The 23,322-nt window shown below is 34.2% G+C and overlaps 1 protein-coding gene across 2 annotated transcripts in view; it reads left to right on the forward strand.

The window, feature by feature from the left end:
* Positions 1-23,322, forward strand: part of DENND1B (DENN domain containing 1B) — a 256,368-nt gene that overhangs the window by 192,601 nt on the left and 40,445 nt on the right. For both annotated transcript variants that reach the window (XM_080824962.1, XM_080824961.1), the window contains one exon: positions 17,799-17,889. In XM_080824962.1, coding sequence (XP_080681088.1) covers positions 17,799-17,889 — 91 coding nt within the window. The remainder of the gene's footprint in view (positions 1-17,798; positions 17,890-23,322) is intronic.

A 23,322-nucleotide genomic window follows, 5' to 3' on the forward strand; every position in this document is an offset into this window, starting at 1 on the left:
AATAGAAGATAAGCTTTAAAAATGTTGAGGATATAAAAACATTCAAGAACTGGAACCAATTTTAAGAATGTAGCAGATATAATTCTGGTAGGAAACATGTAATTGAAATGAAAGGAAATTGATGGGTTTAACAGAAGATCAGATCTAACTGAAGAGAGATTTGCAAAACTGGAAGATATATCTGAAAAAGAAATTAGCGAGAAGATAATGCAGAGAAATGAAGAAATAAAGAATGTAGGGCAAGTTAATAGGCATGAAGGGTAGAGTTGAAAATATCCAAAGCCATTTAATCAATTCTGAAAGGAGAAGACAGAAAATGGAGGAGAGGTAGTAAAGGACAATGCCAGAACCAATAAAACACACCACTTTATGAATTTAGGAAGTTCAACATATCCAAACTGAATAAATAAAAAGAAATCTACAGCCACACTATATATTCAGCTCTAAAGGATTAAATAATAAGGGAAAATTTGAAAAACAAGAGGAGCAAGATAGATTACCTTCAGAGTAACAATATACTGACAGCTGGCTTCACAGCAACAATCCAGACGATCCTGCCATATCTTCGGTGTGTTAAGAAAAAATATTCAGAATCTTCTGACAACTAAAACACATCCTCATTATAAGAGTAATATAAAAACATCCCCTCCCCACCAAAAAATTGAGTTTTCCCCTTGTGTTGGCTTTATTGATGTGTCTACTTGGTTAGGCTAATACCCCAATTACTTTAAATGCTTCTCTCGGTGAAGGTGTTTTTACAGATATAATTAAAACTTCTAATCATTTGACTATAGATAATGTGAGTAAGCCTGTCTGAATCAGTTGGAATGCCTTAAACTCAGAACTTAGGTTCTGAAGAAATTCTACCCTTGGATGACCGCTTTGGTCACCTCCTATGGATTTGGACTGCTCATAATTTTTCCTTCCTGATACCTCTCCTATGAATTTCAGACTTGCTTAGCTAGCCCCCTAATCATGTAAACCAATTCCTTGTAGTAAATCTCATGTGTGTGTGTGTGTGTGTGTGTGTGTATGTATCTATCAAATCTCCTACTGGTTCTGCTTCTTGGTTGAACCCTGACTACTATACTAATAGCAGAAAGAAATCTTTGAGAAAGTACTTTAAGAAAGTACTTCAGGGAGAAAGAAAGTTTTCTCAGTTCCAAGATGGAAGGTCTGAGATGCAAGAAGGTAGAACAAAATAAATGGTAAATATGTAGATTTGTGTAACATAGGCAAGTTCTTCCACACATTCAAGAATGAAATTGTTCCAATTTAAATTCCAAAAAATTCCTGTTTTGATAGTGGAAAAAGGGAGATCTTCTTCAATTTGTTTTATACAGCTAAGATCATCTTGGTTGCAGATCCTAAAACAGCATGAGAAAAGAACATTATAGGCCAGCTTTACTCACGAACATAGATGCAAAAATTTAAACAAAATATCTGCAATCAATTCTAGCAATATATAAAAAGGATACTACTTTATGAGCAGGTTGCATTTATTCCAGAAATTAAATGGCAGCTGCATATTAGGAAATCTGTGAATGTAATTCACTACATTAGCTGATTATGGGAGAAAAATCATTAGATCATCTCAGCAGATGTAGAAATTGTTCATAAAATTCATGGTAAAAGCTAAAAAAAGGCATGATTAAAGATATTTTCCACAGGGACTCCTGGGTGGCTCAATTGGTTAAGCAACTGCCTTCGGCTCAGGTCATGATCCTGGAGTCCCAGGATCGAGTCCCACATCGGGATCCCTGCTTGGCAGTGAGTCTGCTCTCACTCTGAGCTCTCTACTCTCACACTCTGTCTCTCAAATAAATAAAAATGTTTAAAAAAAAAAAGCCAAAAAACAACAAAAAAAGATTTTCAACAAATTTCATACATAATATTGAAACACTGACAATTTCCCTCTGAAAAAGGTGTTACCTGTTACCATTGAAATTCTTAACACATTATTTAGCTAAAAAAAAATAAAAAGGTTTAGAAAGAAAACACCAAACTGACTTATTTTTATTACTTTCAGGAGAGAGACAAGTTTCTTTTTTAAATTTTTTTTTATTTTTTAATTTTTTTATAAACATATAATGTATTTTTAGCCCCAGGGGTACAGGTCTGTGAATCGCCAGGTTTACACACTTCACAGTACTCACCATAGCACATACCCTCCCCAATGTCCATAACCCCACCCCCCTCTCCCGACCCCCCTCCCCCCAGCAACCCTCAGTCTGTTTTGTGAGATTAAGAGGAGAGACAAGTTCCTTAAGACATGATGGAATAGCTTGAATAAATTTGACTTTACTGGAATTAAGAACTTTGGTTATTAAAAAACACCGTATTTGTAATACATATAAATCACCCACGGATTTAGAATCTAGAATTAAAACCAAGCCAAAACAAAACAAAACAAACTCCTACATGTCTGTAAGAAGCAAATCCATCCAATAGAATTGTGCAAAAGACTTGAATTAGCGTATGTGAATGAAGAAGCCTGAATAACTAATAAAAGTGTGCAAAGTACTCAACCTCATTTGTGGTTAGAGAACATAAAATTAAAAAAAAAAATAGCACCTCATACTCACCAGATTGGCTGAATTTTAAAAACCTGAAAATCTCAAAATTTGGGAAAGACATGGAGCAAGGCACCAAGTTTTAACTGTTCATGGGAGTGTAAATTTGCACAAATTGTTTAGAAAACACTTTGGAACTAGCATTGAAAGTTAAACATGCAAATTTCTTATGAATTCCACTCTAAGTGGTGCACCAGAAATCATTTACTACACTGCTCATAAAAGTAAAATACTGGCAATAATCTTAGGTGTTCATCACTATTAAAATGAACAAATGGTTATATTCATATAATAGAACATTATACACAGGGAAATAAACTGCAGCAAAACTGATTATGAATGAATTAAATGAACAACAAATCACTGAAGAATTACTATGATGATTCCTCTCTGTCATGTTTAACAACAAAAAAATTAAATAGTATATTATTTAGGGAAACATTTGTGTGATAAAACTATAAAAGCAGGCAAGGAGAGGATAAGCTGAGGGATTATGGTCTTTTCTGTGGAGAGAAAGGGGCACTCAAGGATGGACCTTCTAAGGAAGGGGATGTTTTGGTAGTTTGCTTTATCATTATTATTTAAACTTAATTATTTAAATTACTGTTATTTGAATTATTTAAGTACTATATGAAAACATCATGTTTTGTTTCTAGATCAGCCTGTAATAGGCGGTTTTCATTGACAGTGGACTTCTAACTTCTTGGGGCCTCAGTTTCTGCTTCTGTACGATGAGTGAGACTGACAGGTCACTAAGTTTGAGATACCTTTTTGCTCTAACATTCCATGATATTATGAAATAAACATAGCTTAGACGGATGATGGTAGGTTCCATTTGGATAAATTCCTCTTTAGATAATGGATTTGGAAGGATTCCCAGAAACAGCTTCTTAAATCCACAGCTCTGACATCACCCTGTTTCTTTAGATAGCAGCTGTATGAAGATTTAAGCTATTGTATCTAGAACTCTTACCTTTATCTCATATTATGCTAACACAATAAAGGAAATTATTTTCTTGTGTATATTATTTGTTATTAAGGCCACTGGAAGTAAAGTTTTTTCTGCTCATTTTATTATACACTTTTCCTGGCTAAGGACCGTAGCTGAGTTCATTGTGTTGATCCAAGAGCCTAGTCTAGAACTACAAACTTACGAGATCTCCATGAATATAGGCCCTCCTTTAGCTGGCAACCAAGATATATATAACATGTAAGGAGTTCAAGTATAGATACATATTCAAATTGGAAAATCCTCTTTTACTGTTCTTCCAAAACCCTTTCCTACCTCTCTTAAGATAATACAAATGTGTCTAGGAAAAACTTTTCCATCCAACAAAATGTCCCTAGTGGTGGAAGAGAATATTTTTAAAAAGAATGGGAATGTGGCTGTAGGAGCCCTCTGAAAAGCACAACATTTAATGAAGCCATTTGTAATTTTCAGAAACATTCATGCATATCGTGCATTTTGTACCACAGTATAGCTGTTTTATTTTAAAATAAAAATATTTGGGGGCACCTGGGTGGCTCAGTGAGTTAAAGCCTCTGCCTTCAGCTCGGGTCACGATTCCAGGGTCCTGGGATCCAGCCCCGCATCAGGCTCTCTTCTCAGCAGGGAGCCTCCTTCCTCCTCTCTCTCTGCCTGCTTCTCTGCCTACTTGTGATCTCCGTCTGTCAAATAAATAAATAAAATCTTCCAAAAAAAAAAATGTGGGGCACCTGGGTGGCTCAGTGGGTTGAGCCTCTGCCTTCAGCTTGGGTCATGATCTCAGGGTCCTGGGATCGGGCCCTGCATCAGGCTCTCTGCTCAGTGGGGAGCCTGCTCCCCCCTCTCTCTCTGCTTGCCTTTCTGCCTAGCTTACTTGTGATCGTGCTGTCAAATAGATAAATAAAATCTTTAAAAGAAAAATAAAATAATAAAATAAAATGAAAATATTTTATTTTTTTTAAGATTTTATTTATTTATTTGACAGACAGAGATCGCAAGTATGCAGAGAGGCAGGCAGAGAGAGAGGGGGAAGCTGGCTTCCCACCAAGCAGAGAGCCCAATGCAGGGCTCTATCCCAGGACCCTGAGATCACCACCTGAGCTGAAGGCAGAGGCTTAATCCACTGAGCCACTCAGGCGCCCCTAAAATTAAAATATTTTAAATAATTTACTGGTTAGATTACCTTTTTCCTCCCTTCATCTTCAAGTAAAATTAAGTTTTCAGTTAAATACACTGTATTCATCCTTTGACTTTGAGTTCCTGGTCTCACCATCATGTGTCCCTAATTGCATGCCTACCCCATTGTTAATAGCATTGGCTCGGGAATGCTCTGGAATCCAACAAACCTGGGTTTGTATCCTAGCATGCCACTTTCTCAGAGTAGCATACACTGTAAGTTGCTTTGTCTCTCTTTCGGCTTTAAATCCTTGCTCAGTTTCTTATACTAAAGCAATATCCAAATACATTGAATATCCCTTCAAATACACATTTCACAACATAAGGTTTTGTATATTCTGTACCATGAAACCAGTATTAATCTGCTGTCATTCTTCCATAGCTTGCTCAAATGTCAGTCCTATCCAAACCAACCTTTCCCTTTACATCCTGTGTTCCCTTAGAGCTTTATTTCTGAGTTTTAGCATTTAGTCTATGTTACTATAATTTATCTCTTTGTTGTGTTTTCCTTCACCTGTCTAAAGCCTGATTTTCCTCCCACTCACTAGGTCTGTACTCCTTTCTCTGTGCCTATACTATCTTGAAAACATTTTGTTTGTTTATTCACCTTAACAGTTATGTACTGAGCATTTGTTTTTGGTCAGATAATGCTACTTCAAGCACTTGAGACCCAGAGCTATGTAACATGCGTTCATGGGAGTTGTTATTTCTAGTGAAGGGAATGGGTTAACAAGCAGCAAATGATTAAGTTCAGAGGGTATGAGTTACTGATTGGATGAGCAATTTTAGACCAGAGGATCAGAAAAGACATTACTGATAATTAAGGTGATACTTAAGTTAAATCTGAGAAGGGAATTAGTTTTGGAAGGAACATCATTTCAAGTAGAGGGAATTGCTACTGCAAAGACCCTAAAGGAGGGAAAGAACTTGGCATTTCCTAGCACTGGAATTAAATCAACTATGGGCAAGAAAGAAAGTTATATTAGATGAGGTTAGAAGAGCAGAAAGAGGACAAATCTTACTGGACTTTTTGAAGGCGTAAGGGTTATATTTTATTCTAAATGAAGTAGTATGCTACTGGAAAGCTTTTGCTGGGGTATGACTGGATCTGATTTGTATTTTATAAGATTGCCCAGATTATGTTGTAATGTATTAGAGGAGAGAGAGGTAGCAAAAGTCCAGTATGGGTCTTTTGCAGTTGTGCAGGGGAGAAGTGATCATGGCTTGGATGAGGAGGGTAGTAGAAAAGATGGAGCGAAACAGAGCACAGTTCAGTTAGGTTTGGGAGGTAGAATTGCCAGTTGTTGCTGATGGATTAGAGAGAGTAAAGGGAAATGCCAAGTCAATGTTAATGCCCATATCTTTATTTGTATATTGGCACTTCTAATAATTCTCTCTTTAGTTCACATATTAATTTTCTGTAAAGATTATGAGCTACTCCAATACTGGGACCATATATGATTTGATTCCATAGATGTAGTTTCTTACATAGGATCTTGTTAATGCTGGGTGCTAAGTAAAATGTTAGTAAAAATTCTCTGTGCAATATTTTATAATTACTACTTAGAGAAAGTGATTTTGAATACTAAGATATTTAGATACTACAGTGATTAACAGCCATAAATTATATATAAGGACTCTAAGATTAGGGAGATGGAATTCTGTTTCATGAAAGTAAACTTTTCATTATGACCAAAGAATACAATTACAAGCCTACATCCAATAAACAATAGATTAAATAACAACATTATATAAAATTCCTCAAGATCAGTCCACTTCTGATGAATCACTGTTTCATTTTGTAAACATGCCACCAATTCCATCCAGTTTTCATTATATAAGGAACATACTTTTGTGGATATAAGTAGAAAATTCTCATGTCAGTTCATTAAGAGGATACTTACCAGAAATTTGAATTAAAATTCATTTAAAGGGGCGCCTGGGTGGCTCAGTGGGTTAAAGCCTTTGCCTTCGGCTCAGGTCATGATCCCAGGGTCCTGGGATGGAGCCCTGGGTCGGGCTCTCTGCTCAGCAGGGAGCCTGCTTCCTCCTCTCTACCTGCTTCTCTGCCTATTTGTGATCTCTGTCTGTCAAATAAATAAAATCTTTAAAAAAATAAAAAATAAAATAAAATTCATTTAAAAAGTCTTTGATGAGCTTTGGACAACTGTTATGTCCAACACAACTACTGTTCTGAGGGAATACCTGAAAATTTATGATTTAATCAAATATGTCCTGTGCATTTTTGGATGGGGGAGGGTGTTCATGCTCAGCTCACCTTCAGAATTACTGTGAAGATGAACTATGATACATAAGGAAAACTCAGTGGCTATGATATAGAATGATATTTCTTTTTCTAAAAGCATCTGACGAAGTACCATATCAAAGATTGATAAGTATATTACAGTCTTGGAATATGAGGCAAGGTAATGATGTGTGTGTGATGTGTAAAGAGCCGATTTGGGCCCATAAATACAACTTTCTGATATAATCAGTACTTGATTTCAGATCATAATTTATAACATATATTTCAAAATGCATTGTATAATAATTCTAAAAACTTAAATTAGAAATTTATCATATAATAATAAAACATTATAGGTGGTAATATCTGTTTATTCAATAAGCATTTATATGGTAACTATTTGAATGTCTACTTGCTATGCGATGATTAGTGTTTTCATATTTATCATAGATTTTTAAACAATTGATATATTTCCCTAATATATTATTGTACACAGAAAAATTGTAACTTTATGGTGGAGAAACCCAGCAGACATGACCTTAACCAGGTGATCAAGGTTAACATCACCAGTAGTAGCAACATAAAGTGACACCATGTACCCCCTGATGAGATCTGCTGAGGGCACAGTCACCCTGTGGTATTCTTGCCAAAATACATAACCTCCATCTGATGATGAGAATACAGCATACAAGCCCACATTGAGGGGCATTCTACAGTATGACTGAGCAGTGCTCTCCAAAGGTCAAGAAAAGTTTACGAAGGGCAGAGAAAGACTGATGAAATACAAATGGAAAAGACCGGATTACCGGAGTAGATCTTGCAATAAAAACATTAGTAGAAAAACCAGTGTAACCTGAATATAGTCTGTAGATTATTTAATGGTACTATAACTATGTTAATTTCTTGCTTTTGATAAATGTACTGTGGTTATGTAAGATATTATCATAAGGGATATGAGGAAGTGGAGATGCAACATGGGGGGTTAGCGGGGTAGGAGAAGAATAAATGAAACAAGATGGGATCGGGAGGGAGACAAACCATAAGTGACTCTTAATCTCACAAAACAAACTGAGGGTTGCTGGGGGGAGGGGGGTCAGGAGAGGGGGGTGGGGTTATGGACATTGGGGAGGGTATGTGCTATGGTGAGTGCTGTGAAGTGTGTAAACCTGGTGATTCACAGACCTGTACCCCTGGGGATAAAAATACATTATATGTTTATAAAAAAAATTTAAAAATTAAAAAAAAAAGATACTATCATAAGGGAAAGTTGGAAGAAGGTTATATGGGAACACTCCATTCTATTTTTGTAACATTCCCATAAATCTAAAATTATTTCGAAATAAAAAGTTTAAACAGATTCTCAAAGAAAAACAAAACCCAACAGGGCATTCACATTAAGGTATCTTAATATCTACGTAATAGAGTCTCTTTCATGCCACTATTATTATCCTTTGTGTTATGGTTTCTCCTGAGAGAATAGGTTTTGTTACACATGTAATGAAGAGGAAAAGAATCCTTGCTTTGATCCTCTTTAATGTACCTTTCTTTTATACTTACTTCTCAATCTGTGACATAGTTTTTAACTTTTTTCCTTTTTCTCTAGGCTGTTCCTTTAGTGTCCTTTACAGTTACACTTGCCTTCTACCCGTCCTCTAAATGTTGCATTCCTCTAGGCTTTATCCTTAGACCCCTACTTCTTAACTCCTATATCTCACAAGTGGTTCTTATATAAGACCATCACTGCATTAATTACCCATATATGATAAGTCCCTAATACATCTTTATTATAGACCCATATAAATGTAAATGTATGTCTGTGTGTTTGCACAGTATGTATCTTTGTGTACACCTCCATATGTACACATGCACATATCTCACCCTTATACATACCTGTATTTGTACATGTACACACATACTGGGACCCCCTGCATTCCTTCTTTTGGGAACTAGTGCTACCCTGTTGCCTAAATCAGAAAATGAGGAGTCCTCTTTTCCTATATTATTACTGCTGACTTTTCTGGTTTCCAGTTGTTTACTATGTTCTGCTGATTCTGCTTTCTAAATATTACTTAGATTATCTATTTTATCCTCTTCAATTTCAATGTCAGTGACTTATGTTGGATAACTGGTTTAGTTCTGTGTAAGCCATCATCCATTCTACTTTTTACTTCCTTTTTTTTTTTCCTTCTACTCTAAGATGGCTCTTTCTGAAAACCAAATCTTATATTTTTCCTATTATATTTAGAATGAAGTTCAAACCCCTAGCATGGCACACAAAATCCTTCATCCTATGGCTTCTGCCTCTCTAATACTTCTCCAGATACCTTTGCTATAGCCATTCTGAATGATTTGTTGTTAGGTCTCTGAAAAATAGTTTCATGTCTCTCTGAAAAGCCCTCATTCAGAGGCATTCTGCCATATGACTGAGCAGTGCTCTCCAAAAGGGTCTAGATCACCAGAGGGAAGGTGAAAGACTGATGAACCACAAATGGAAAAGATTTGGTTTGATCCTGGGGTAAAACAAGACATTAGTAGATTAACTGGTGTAACCCGAATATAGTCTGTAGATTATTCAATAGTGCTGTATCTATGTTAATTTCTTGCTTTTGGTGAGTGTACAAAAACATAACTTGGGTTATAATAAATGCTTATTAACGAGAAAAGTGAGAATGTAAAAGGCAGTGATTATGAAGTAACAAAAATAACATTTATTAAACATTGATGAATTGGATCATAATCCAGATTGATTTGTTTGACTCTTTCTTGAGTTGTAGGCTCTGTAGAGACACGGATCATTTTTTAAACTGTTTTGTATCCAAATATGTAATACATGATAGACATTTAGTGTTGTCAAATAAATAAATCAAATAAAAACTGCTGAGTAACTCATTTTAAAGAATAGGTTTGAAAATATCTTGAAAAATTTTGATAGAAGACCTTATAAAATTGATTATAATGAAGCTCACTTAGGAATAATCCAAAACTTGTAGGAGTCAAGTGTTACTCTGTTTTAAATTGGTGTGTATAACTTAAACCTATAGTCATATAATGACCTAAGATGTCGAGTGAAAATTCAGTGACATCCTGAGCATTCTCTATATTTTGTGCTATGACCTACTTTCTTTGATTTAATAAGATGTTGAATAAAAGGAGTGAGTCAAAAGCCATATGTCTTCCTTTTATGTTAGCTAAAGATTTTGGAAGATTTTAGAAAGCTTTTAACATAAATAATAAAATCCTATGAATTCCTACATTATCCTATTAATCTTTTTTTAAAAGAAGCATGATAGTGGGACGCCTGGGTGGCTCAGTTGGTTAAGCAGCTGCCTTCGGCTCAGGTCATGATCCCAGCGTCCTGGGATCGAGTCCCACATCGGGCTCCTTGCTCAGCAGGAAGCCTGCTTCTCCCTCTGCCTCCGTCTGCCAGTGCTCACTCTCGTGCTCTCTCTCTCTCTCTCTCTCTCTCTGACAAATAAATAAATAAAATCTTTAAAAAAAAAAAAAAAGAAGCATGATAGTTACTTTATATGGTATATAATCTATAGCTAAGATAAACACATGCACTAAAGATTCAACAGCTTTGGAGTATTAGGAAACATTTGATATATGAATTATTAGGAGATGATAATTATATCAAGCACTGATTTTATAATGTGAAAAAATAATAAAAATAAAATGTGACATAGGGGAGATCTAGAGACTTACTGGCAGAAGGAAGGAATGCATAAGGAGAGATAGCTTATCAGGACAAGAAATACATTATTTTTCAGCATCCTTTGCTCACTTACTTCAATTAGTATTTTTTTTTAAATTTTATTTATTAGAGAGAGAGGTATAGGTGTAGGGGGAGGGGCAGAGGGAGATGGAGAAGCAGACTCCCTGCTGAGCAGGGAGCCCCTGGGTCTCAATCCCAGGACCCTGGGATCCTGATATGAGTCCTGATGTGAGTCGAACCCAGGCGTCCTACTTCAATTAGTATTTTAAACAGTGTTTCTCTAAGTGGGCTCTTAAACCATCTGCATCAGATTTATCTAAAAAGCCTATTAAAAATGGATATTCTTGGAGCGCTTGGGTGGCACAGTGGGTTGAAGCCTCTGTCTTTGGCTCAGGTCATGATCCCAGGGTCCTGGGATTGAGCCCTGCATTGGGCTCTCTGCTCAGCGGGGAGGAGCCTGCTTCCTCCTGTCTCTCTGTGCCTGACTCTCTGCCTACTTGTGATCTCTGTCTGTCAAAAAGTTGAAAATAGACCTACCCTACAGCCCAGCAATTGCACTACTGGGTATTTATCCTAAAGATACAAACGCAGTGATCCGAAGGGGCACGTGCACCCGAATGTTTATAGCAGCAATGTCCACAATAGCCAAACTATGGAAAGAACCTAGATGTCCATCAACAGATGAATGGATAAAGAAGATGTGGTATATATATACAATGGAATACCATGCAGCCATCAAAAGAATTGAAATCTTGCCATTTGCAAGGATGTGGATGGAACTAGAGGGTATTATGCTTAGTGAAATAAGTCCATCAGAGAAAGACAACTATCATATGATCTCCCTGATATGAGGAAGTGGAGATGCAACGTGGGGGGTTTGTGGGGTAGGAAAAGAATAAATGAAACAAGATGGGATTGGGAGGGAGACAAACCATAAGTGACTCTTAATCTCACAAAACAAACTGAGGGTTGCTGGGGGGAGGGGTGTGGGGTTATGGACATTGGGGAGGCTATGTGCTGTGGTGAGTGCTGTGAAGTGTGTAAACCTGGCGATTCACAGACCTGTACCCTTGGGGATAAAAATACATTATAAGTTTATAAAAAAATTTTAAAAAAAGTTGCTGCTATCTTGGGTATTTTAAGTAATGCTGCAGTGAACATAGGGGTACATATATCTTTCTGAATTAGTGTTTTCATTTTCTTTGGATAAATTACCCAAAAGTAAAATTGCTGAATAGTATGGTAGTTCTGTTGTTAATTTTTCGGAGGAAACTCCATACTGTTAGTGGCTGCACCAATTTACATTCCCACCAACAGTGCATGAGGATTTCCTTTTATTCACATCTTTGCCAGTACTTTTTCTTTCTTTTCTTTTTTTGATAATAGCTATCTCGACAGTTTTGAGGTGTTATCTCATTGTTTTGATTTGGATTTCCCTGATGATTTGTAATGTTCAACATCTTTACATATGTCTATTGTCTATCTGTATGTCTTCTTTGGAAAAAATGTGTGTTCAGGTTCTCTGCCCACTTTTAAATTGGATTTTTTTTTTTTATTATTGAGTTCTGTGAGAACTTTATGTAATTTGGATATCAACCCTTCATCTGTTACATCATTTGCAAGTATCTCCTCCCATTCAGTAGGTTGCCTTTTCATTTTGTTGATGGTTTCCTTCACTGTGCTGAAGCTTCTTAGTTTGATATAGTCTCATTTGTTTATTTTTGCTTTTGTTGCCCTTGTCTGAGGAGATGTTCAGGTCTATCTCAAGAAACAAGAAAGGTCTCAAATAAACAGTCTTAAGTTTAAAGGAACTAGAAAAGGAACAAAGTTAGTAGAAGGAAGGAAATAATAAAGATCAGAGAGGAAATAAATGAAAATAGAGACTTAAAAAAATAGAAAAATCAATGAAACTAAGACCTAGTTCTTTGAAAAGATAAATGAAATCAATAAACCTTTACTTAGATTCATCAAGCAAAAAAGAAAGAGAGCCCACAAAGTCTGGAATATTTGTTCTATTTATTTCTGTATTTTAGGCATCTAGGAATGTATCTGGCATATAGTAAACATCCAATTAGATACTTATCAAATGATTGAATTGATTCTTTGGTCTTGGTGGTCATGAAGTTTAACAGACTTGATTTTGTTGCAAATTATCTAAAGACTATCTGTTGATATATCCTAGAGGATAGAGTTGTTCCGTTAATGTTTTTTAGGTTATTAGTTCCAATAATAAATCACACTGAGCGGGCTTTTTTATACCCTTCAAAGTGTTTTCCTGGTCATTATACCATAGCAGTGTAATTTAGTATCCTTACAGTTTTATTTGCCTAGTATTTGTAATGGAATAAAGATAAGTTTATTTCTATTCCTTCATATACTTAATTCTATTGGTTTAGCTCTAAACTGACCTTCCTCATTCCCATTTGTTACAGCAGTTTGTGTTTATATATATAGTGACTAACTGAATGACTTACATTTAGCAGTTGTCTATAAATATCTGTTGACTTAATTTATTGTAACACTTTAGTGTAGTTTTCACTAACCTGTCAAGGTTTACTGAGCATTTATAAGAAGGAATATTTAACTTAGACTATTTTTTTTTTGAGCCCAAAGCATCATATAGAAAGGAAATTTTAAGGATCTGTTATAAATTAATACATTTTAAAAGTACCTTTTTTACAGTATTTACATTTTTTTCTTTAAATTGCTGAAGATTTCTACTCATTAAATATGCAATTTTTTCTCTAGCTCTCAAGCCTTTATTAGATTAGTTAATCTTACGTTTGTGCAGGAAGAATTTCTTATAGGAGGTAAATTTTGAAACATGTTCATTTTTCCTCCAGGCAAAAAAAGGAGCTGGGGAGCCTTGATTTGTTTTTTGTGTTGCTCCACTGCCTCTACTGCTTTGCTTCGGTAATAAGACCATCGTGTTAGCCCAAAAAGCAGCACTCCGTCTTCCCGCTTCCCCAGCTGGACGAAGAATTGCACCACTAACTTTCTCTCCTCAGAACAGTGTTTTTTTATGAGCTTTTTTAAAAAAAGTCAAAATCTTTAAAAATCCTTTAAGACTCATACAGTTTAATTATTGTCATCCTCAGAGTTTTGATGGATTGATTACAATTAAATATTTATATAACATATGTCCACACCACTGAAGGCATTGAGAACACTAATTAATAGCATAACTTATTTTGGATTTTTAGATTAAATGCCAGAAGTGCACTGACTTGTGAGGAATTAAGGAACTGAGAAACATACAATTTATCTCTTAGAGCAAAGATGCATAATCTGCTGGGCCATATATTTAAGTTTATTCTGTGAATCTGATGAGAACATATTCTTTATATTTTTTGGAAAGAAGTTTAACACTAAGTCTATTCACATCTTATTGTATTTTTGAAACATATATATTTTATTTGAAAATTGATATGGTGAATGTTTGTTTTTATTTAATGGTATTGCTTACTGAAGTCCATTTAAAACAATAGATAATTTTTTCGGGGCACCTGGGTGGCTCAGTGGGTTAAAGCCGCTGCCTTCGGCTCAGGTCATGATCCCAGGGTCGTGGGATCGAGCCCCACATCGGGCTCTCTGCTCAGCAGGGAGCCTGCTTCCCCCTCTCTCTCTGCCTGCCTCTCTGCCTACTTGTGATCTCTGTCTGTCAAGTAAATAAATAAAATCTTTAAAAAAAAAAAAAAAAAAAAAAAAACAATAGATAATTTTTTAAATGGATTTAATTTCCTATTAAGATGATTATTTAGGGGCGCCTGGGTGGCTCAGTGGGTTAAGCCTCTGCCTTCAGCTCGGGTCATGATCTCAGAGTCCTGGGATCGAGGCCCGCATCGATCTCTGCTTCCCACTCTCTCTCTGCCTACCTCTCCGCCTACTTGTGATCTCTCTGTCAAATAAATAAATAAAATCCTAAAAAAAAAAAAAAAAAAGATAGTTATTTGGAGATAAAAACATTTTGAAAAACCTTAGCAATAACTATCAAAAAGAGTAGCAGGAAGTAGCTTTACTGCTTAAAAACATTTCTCTTGTAACCTGTCACACTACTTCAAGATTGTGTCATAAGGATTAACAAAATGCAATTCTTGCAATTGGAATAATATTAATGATCTTGTTAATTATATATATCCTTATTTAAATGACTTATTTATAATTTATAATAAAATTATGGACTCCATGCCATAGAATTATGTCTATGATTTTTTTTGAAATTTCCAATTATGTTATTTATGTTTTGGTGTGATTATTTAGCATGTTTAGGTCCAGGTTTTAATTTTCACTTTTGGAATGAAAAGCAAAATATTAAGATTTATGTAAAAAGCATCATCTTGGGGCGTCTGGGTGGCTCAGTGAGTTAAAGCCTCTGCCTTCGGCTCAGGTCATGATCCCAGGGTCTTGGGATCGAGCCCAGCATCAGGGCTCTCTGCTCAGCAGGGAGCCTGCTTCCTTCTCTCTCTGCCTGCCTCTCTGCCTACTTGTGATCTCTGTCTCTGTCAAAAAAAATAAATAAATAAAATCTTTAAAAAAAAAAGCATCATCTTAATTCACACTCTTAAATTCCTTTAAAAATCTACTTGCACCCTAATGTTTTATTATATCCATCTATCTACTATATCTATAGCACTTTCATTGTTATTAAGTGTTATTTCATTGTTATTAAGTGTTACTTGTCATTACTTTCAATTCCAAATTAATTCTCCTAAAACTTACATCTTCCAATTACCTAAAGATATGTGTTTACTAAATTACAACTGAAAGGTTACAGTGCATTTTAGTTATAGCTTTTCCAACAGATAATATTTTTTAGTTCAGAATTACTTCTATGCAAAATAGCTAAAATGGTCTTTTTTACTTACTATGAAATCCTCCAGAGGTACTAGAATGGAGTGACCATGTGACCCAGCTCCACTTGGAAAAAAAAGAAAAAAGGTGTTACTGGTTACTGAATCAGAACTAGAAAAAGAAATTTAGAAACTGTTACCTTAAGCATGTTTTTCTCCATTAATGCCACTTCTCAGCTTATCCCTGGGTATCTATATTTGTGTGTATGTATATAGAATATGTGTGTGTATGTGCACAAAATCCATCTTTTATTTTAAGAACAAACATTTGCATTAAGTATGCATGCAGATTAATGTCTGATTGTCACTGACAGAATTGTTTGTAAAGTCAGTTGATAACATGAAGCATTTTACCAAGTGATTAATTTTTATTGGCTCAATTCACTAGTTCAGTAACACGAAGTAGTTACTCATGCTCAAAAATGCATAATCAGTAAATAGTTTTGGGATTTATCTCCTTTTAGACGTTGAACTATTCCACTCAAACTAAAATGGATGGATTATTTCTAGTAAACATAAAAATGAAAACCTTTTAAAAAGTCTTGTAGTCTTAATCTTTTAAAGCAAATTAAGTCCTTTAAAAGGATGTCTTAGTTTGCTTCATTTGTCAGTAATATATTGCTTTAAATTTATCATTTTGCTTCACCTTTTTCCTTCAAAATGATACTTAGTCCATCAAATTAGATCCCTTTAGTTTGATTTATAGTGCTGTGTTGAAAATATATGAAAGTCAAATCTTGCAAGCGTTTTAAACCACTTTATTTTCAAATTAACCATTTATCATATGTAGGGAAGATGCCAAGATTGTTATTACCTTTTATCTCAAGATACAATGAAATGAATAATTACATACACATGCCTTTCACATTGTTTCCGTATACGTGAGTCTTTCAGCAAACATTCATTTCAAACTATATGTGAGGCTTTTGCCAGGTATTCAAGATACGTACACGAGAAAGACAGTGATCCTACACTCAGGAAATCTGTAAATTGACAGAGGTTGAAAAGGTGGTGGTCGTGGGAAAAGGCCGACTTTAGTATTTAACATTTATTCTCTGCCTGCAATCTAGGTACTTCATATTGTTTCAATTAACCCTCACAAAACATCATAAGATATTTATTATTTTTCCCATTTTATAGAAGGGGAAGCAGACTCACAGACAGCAAGTTGCCCAAGATCATAAAGCTAATAAGTAGCAGCGATGTGATACAAGCCTTTCATTTTCCAAACTCCTGTTCATATTTGCTTATATTATTGGAAACTTTTTTATTCCATTATATCCATAATGAGGATATAAAATTGGGTTATCTATGGTCTCTACCCTCAAAAAGTTTTAATTTTTATGAGAGCAACTCACTCTCTTAAAAAAAGCCAGTACTCTACATCTTTTAGGCTACATCTGTTTAAATCCTTCTAACCACATTTTAGTTCAAAATTATTCTATGATAATATAAGGTAGTTAAACCACATTTTGAACAGGACTCTGTTGATTTCATTTGTTTCTTTCTTAATTTTGGCCTGTAAGAGATTTCTGTCTCAGAGTCTTAAAAAACTGATGTAACTTACTGCCATTAAATAATTTTTAAAATGCTACCTCAGGAATACTGTATTGCTCTATAGAACTTCTCTAAATTAGTTTTGTTCGTTTAAATAGAAAACTTTTTTTTTAGAACTATGACAGAGTGAGAATTGTTTAAAAGTCAAGCTATTTTAATTTGGCTAAATTTAAATTTTCCAGAGTAAAAAAATTATGGCCAGGATTAATTCCATCATGAAAGTGAACATTTCATATTAATCTCCAAATCTTCAGGTTTATCTTTCAAACATCATTTAAGTCTTTCTTATATTATATTGTCTCTTATGCAAGGGACCTCAAAGATACTTCACCTTCGTTATGGATGGAGAAACTTGAATACATTTATAACATTTTTTTATAATCCAAAGGTACAAATTTCAGATGCCACAGATAGCAAAATAGAAAGTAGCCAGGTGCCAGTAAATCATACATTATTTTTCTCATTAATGAAGTCACAGTCTGTACCATACATTTCTGATTTAACTAAAGTGCTGTTAATTTACCAGGCTATTTTAATTGTTTGAGTTTTCTTGACATGTATCTGTATATGTATGTATATACATATATATGTGTAATTTATATTTATATAAGTATCTGATATTAACATTTTTTCTGTAAGTAAAATTAATTTTATGAAGAAAGTGAAAATTAACATATTTGACACTTTTTAATTTCAGTTTATTGATGGTCGACTGGCAAAACTAAATGCAGGAAGGGGTTTCTCTGATGTATTTGAAGAGGAAATCACTTCTGGTGGCTTTTGTGGAGGTAAAGACTAGTTCCAGTGTGATTATCCATTTTCTGAGTAACAATTGTTTTGATTTTTACACTCATATCTGATATAATCTACTTCATAAGGAACTATTTTCTCTTAAACATAAAATGTCTTAAATATATTTTTTTGATCTTATAAGAGCTATGGTGTTAACTTATTTTATTATTCAAGGTTTTAAGATGGTCTCATGAATTGGTAGCTGTTTGCTTGAATAATCTTTTAATATTAGTAGAAATAAATGTCACAGAAATGCATTTAGCTTGTATCTTCCTGTCTTTCATCCTGACTAGTGTTGTCTGCTAAAAATAACCTACAGTGATGTCTACTACTAAGTAAGATTTAAAGAACTAAAATTATAGTTGAAATATTTGATTATAATATTATCTAAAAAAAAAGATTTGAATACCACAGTGCTTTTACATTTTAAGTAAGTGTATTGTTATAGTAGTCTTTGCCTTTTGTTTTTCTTGCTTTGCAGAACATTGCAGCATGAGGAAAAGACTTTTCAGTTTACCATCCCATGTGCTTACACTTGTCACTGTAAAAAGTGCTCACTAAAAAAATGGAAGGCGTCGTATTATTTTATATGTGTGAAACATAAGCTAGGTGATATCTCATTTTTATTTAATATAATGCACTTTAATATAATTAAACAAATACAGTGTTTCATATGTAAGTATTCAAACAACATTACGATTACCTAGACAGTTAATGACTTATGAACTGGTACTTGTACATGATTGCTTCAGTATATAGTCCTGACTCTGGCAGAGAATTTTGCTTGAGTCCTTGAAATGTCACAATCATTCATTCAGCTGGCGTTGTGCTAAGTGTTTACATATATAGTAGGCACTGTTCCAGGTACAGAGTGAACTAAACAAACAAAAATCTCTCGTAAGTTCATTTTCACCATGTATAATAGTAATTTTTTATCTGTAGGTTTAATTTAGGGAAGACATGTCTTTAGTGTGTGTTTGAATAAATAGTTGCTAGAAAAGAGAAAAAAAACATGAAAAGACAAATAGTAATAAGTATGCATCTACAGTTTTCCCCAAATTTAATTTTATTCTTAAATAAGATGTATTTTTGCACCATCAAAATACAAAAACCATTGAGAAAATTTGTTCATTAAAAGATAGAGATGAACCGAGCATTTACGGACCTTCATCTGACCTAAGTATAGCATTTCACCGAAAGCATTTAGCTTTGGGAAAAACTTAGTTTACTTGACTCAGCGAATAAGCCAAGCTCCTTGCTTTCCTCAACTCATGGGTAAAAATTTAGCTTCAATGGAACTTTTGTGTTAAAATAAGGCTTTTTTACTTTTCAACTCAGACAAGCAAAATATTGTCAGCTCATGGACAAATTGCTTGAGGCATCCATTCAGTATTTATATAACTGCTGTCTCATTATTTTTATGACCTGTGGGGCTAGTATCGTATATGGAATTGAAGATGACATCTTGTGACAGTAATGGGGTAGAACTGTGATCGTTCTGTAGAGTCGAATTCTGTAGTCTTAACCATTGGTCCAGATACCTCTGTTCTAGAATAGAGGATAAGTGGGTGGCTTTTCTGGTGGGAGAGGGGTTGCTAAAATCTTTCATTAAAGGTCTCATGATTTAAAAAGAATGCAATATTGATCACCAGTTGGCATCTGACTTAGAGACTGCTACTTTGCTGTACAACTTCATGCCAACCGCTTCGTTGTTCTTTCTTAAAATGCAAAAAGTTTTGAATGCTTATCTTAATTTGGTGGTGGCAGGAGCAACAGTGAATGAAAGGGAAAGCATAGTTCAACAAGTATTAATTTCAGTATGTACAGCAAGAAGGTACAAATTATGTCTGGCTATCAAGTGTTATTTTTTAATCATTGTATTTTAGGTTATTATTTTAGAGATATATAGAGATTATTCTTAGAAGAATATAAAGCATAATTTATTAGGATTTGAAATAAAAATATGAATATAATAAAAATTAGTAATGTTCTTATAAATGATATATATAAAAGAACATTATACATTTGTCATTTAGACTATATTTATAAGAAAGATGTCTGTATCATGATATGAAACTATTTTTCAAAGAACTAAACTATTACAACTCATTTCTCTCATAGTTACAGTAAGAATAATTACAATTGTTCTTACTGAATATTAAATATGTGACAGAATCTCTTATAAGAGCCTATAAATTTTATCTCATTTAATCCTCAGAGCCCCTAAGGTATTTTGATTACCCATCCCCATTTTTATAAGGGCACTTATCTCAACAATTTGCTCAAGGTCACACAGCTAGTAGTGCTAGAGTCTGAACTCAACATGTATCTGCCTGCGTTCAAAGCTCTTGCTTTAATAACTATAATATATTGCTTTCTTATGATAAGAAATCTTCTTAATTAGAAGACATTCAGTAAACAAGAGCACTGCCCAAGCCTTCTCCACTCCGAGTGGATAAAAGTAAAATTCCTGTCTTGTGATTATCCATTGAAGATTTTTTTACTAAGCCCCAAGAAAGATCACCATAAGAAAAATCAACATTCACTAAAGCTAAGCAAAAATAATTAGGAAATTTCAAAGAAGCATCTAATTTCTCCCCTTTTTGTGCCATTGCAGTAACAGTTTATGTATCCTGTTTGTTGCCAGTATGTACGGTGATGATAAAATGAATGTGAGCACGGTGGGACTTCATAATTATTGTGGCTCTGATAAGAATATACAAAGCAGGACAGTCATACATAGAAAATCTAGATACACACTGAATCTAGAACTATGGCTAAAGACTGTGAATGCATACAGATTTCCAAAAACTGTTTTCTGTCCTGTGAATTCCTATGCTCAGGACTGTTAAAGGAATCCCTGTTACTCCTGATTTTTTCATGAGACCTTTGTAGAATATTCAGCCTTAACAGAGAAGTAATATCAGGAAGTATGTAAAGGGAAGAGTATCTATAGAGACTAAAAGGTAATAGAAGTGGACGTAAGTAGGACAAAGGGTACAATTAGGTAAATAAAAATATTGGTCTATGAACAAGCAGCCAAGGAATATTGAGTAGTTAAGAACGTGGTCGGGGGAGGGTTACATATTTTTTTCATTTAAAATCAGGCTAGTTTTTTAAATCCACGTCCAGTTATCTAAACTTTCAGGAGAAACATTTTCAGATTGATTTTATAAAGAAGTGTATAGTTATTGTTCATTAGCTCTTGTTTCCTCATTAGTTTCCTGATATAATCTGATCAGTCTTTTATTTATTTCTCTCTCTTTCCTGTACTGACTGAGGCACCAAGGGGATTGGAAGAGATAGTATGTAGTCATCCACTTTACTGGCATTTTTCTGGCTTCACTGAACAGTTTAGGTAAATTTATATATTTTTTGAGAAATAACTACAAATTGCTGGAATTTAAACAAATATATTTAAGGAAGAAGTCTTTGGACAAGTGGGAGACAAAGATATTCTGTCCTTGAGTGTGAGAAAACCACTCATATGTTTAATGAAAACAATGCTAGGAATTTCCTCAATAATGCTTGTTATTTCCATAATCCAGTGACTTTAGGAAGGACTCGGATTTTTTTTTTTTTTTGGCATTCAGATTCATTTTTAAGAAGAAAAACAGCCTTTAAACAATATTTTTAAAAATAACATGTTTGTCTCATAAATTTTGTGGGAATAGAAGCCTTCAATCTGAAAAGCACTAAATTTAGAGAAACAAATATCTTTAAAAAAAATTTAACAGGACTCTACCTATATCATACCACATGTTTCCCCATCATCTCAAGAAGTTTATGTAAGGACTTCTGTTTTCCCCTGTGCATATAATTCTGGATTATTATTGGTGATTCTGTGAACTATTTCTTCTCAAGGTATCTGCTTTGAACAGACCCTCTTCATATCTAATGTGATTAGTGTGAAGTGATATGGGGGAAATCTGTGATGTGCTAGGTACTGTACTAAGTAACATTGTAGCAGCCAGGTTAAAGACCTTGTCCCAAACCCCATAGTTTACAAGGGTACAGTGGACTTGAACCCTCAGACCATTGGACTCTAAAGTCCACTTCCTTCTCATTGAACTGTGCTGCCCAAGATACTACCTGCTTTACCTATCTTTGAGTACAAAAACACAACTCAAATAAGGGAATGTAGGTATAAAAACATTTTGTGACCTGTGGAGAGTTGAATATGAGAGCTATTTTTATTCCTCACAAGTCTAAATAAGACACTGATCCTTCTGTAACTGCTCTGAAGTTTTATGATACTTATTTTCTTTGTAGTTTAGGGGCTTAAAAAATTATTTTCTGGATTGACAAATGTTCCAGAATGCTAAATAGTTATCGTATAGAAGTTAGTGTTTCTCTTTCTATTTTCTTCCATTTATTTTGGGGAAAGAATGAAACTAAAGCACTTTCCAGAATACTATAAATAACAACCAAGTCTTAAATGTGTGATTTCTATCCAATCATTTTTAATAGAGAAGTTAATAAGTATATGAACTGTTGAGAACATTTAGGGAGGTAAAAGTATATGAACAATCTGGAAAAAGACATACTGTTTAGTTTTTTGTTAATAAACTTTCCTTGGAAATAAATTAATAGAATAACTTGAATTTTTTGTCATTTTATAAAGGAAATATAATTTAAAAATTGTTTAGGACAAATACCACCTGAAACTCATGGTTTTTTAACAGTGCAGATTTTATTTACATAGGTTATTTTAAGAAGGTACATTTTGCTATAATCATTTCATAAGATTGGAAAAAATATTATTTTTGCTCATGTATTTTCTTCCAGAAAAGTGAAGTGCAGTGCTGAGTAGTAAGAGATGTTTTTTACAATGGGGGTTATTTCTTGATTTTTCTCTGTGAGTTAGAAAAGATTTTAATTACAGAAGTAAGATCAGAGCTGGACACATTTTGCCTGATGTTGGTTAGGAATGCAAAGAGAACAGCTGGAAATAAATTCTTGGGCTGGGATCATTCTGCTTCTATTTTATAATAAGGTAATGAATTTTTTAAAAGAACACAACAATATGCAAGTAGAGAACATATATGGTGAAGATCTTAACTAGGCTTATGTGGTGATCACATTGCAATATATACAAATATTGAATCATGCTTTATATCTGAAACTAACTTAATGTATGTCAACTATACCACAATTGAAAAAAAGAAGAGACCATAATCTGTTTTAGGGATTACTTGTACTTGGAGTAGCCATCAGGACTTTGTTTTTTAAGGACTTTGTTTTTGAAATCTAAGTCAGTTGATATAAAACATTACTTAAGATTGTTGTGTTCTCTTTTTTTGCCCTTTGATGTCATTTTATTGATTAAATTACCATATTTGGAACCAAATATGTGATTACTAGCTTTATTAGAACTGGTTTTAAGGAGTGCACTTGTGATGAGCACTCGGTATTGTATGGAAGTGTTG

The sequence above is a fragment of the Martes martes genome (assembly GCF_963455335.1).
Source record: "Martes martes genome assembly, chromosome: 15".
Taxonomy (NCBI): Eukaryota; Metazoa; Chordata; class Mammalia; order Carnivora; family Mustelidae; genus Martes; species Martes martes.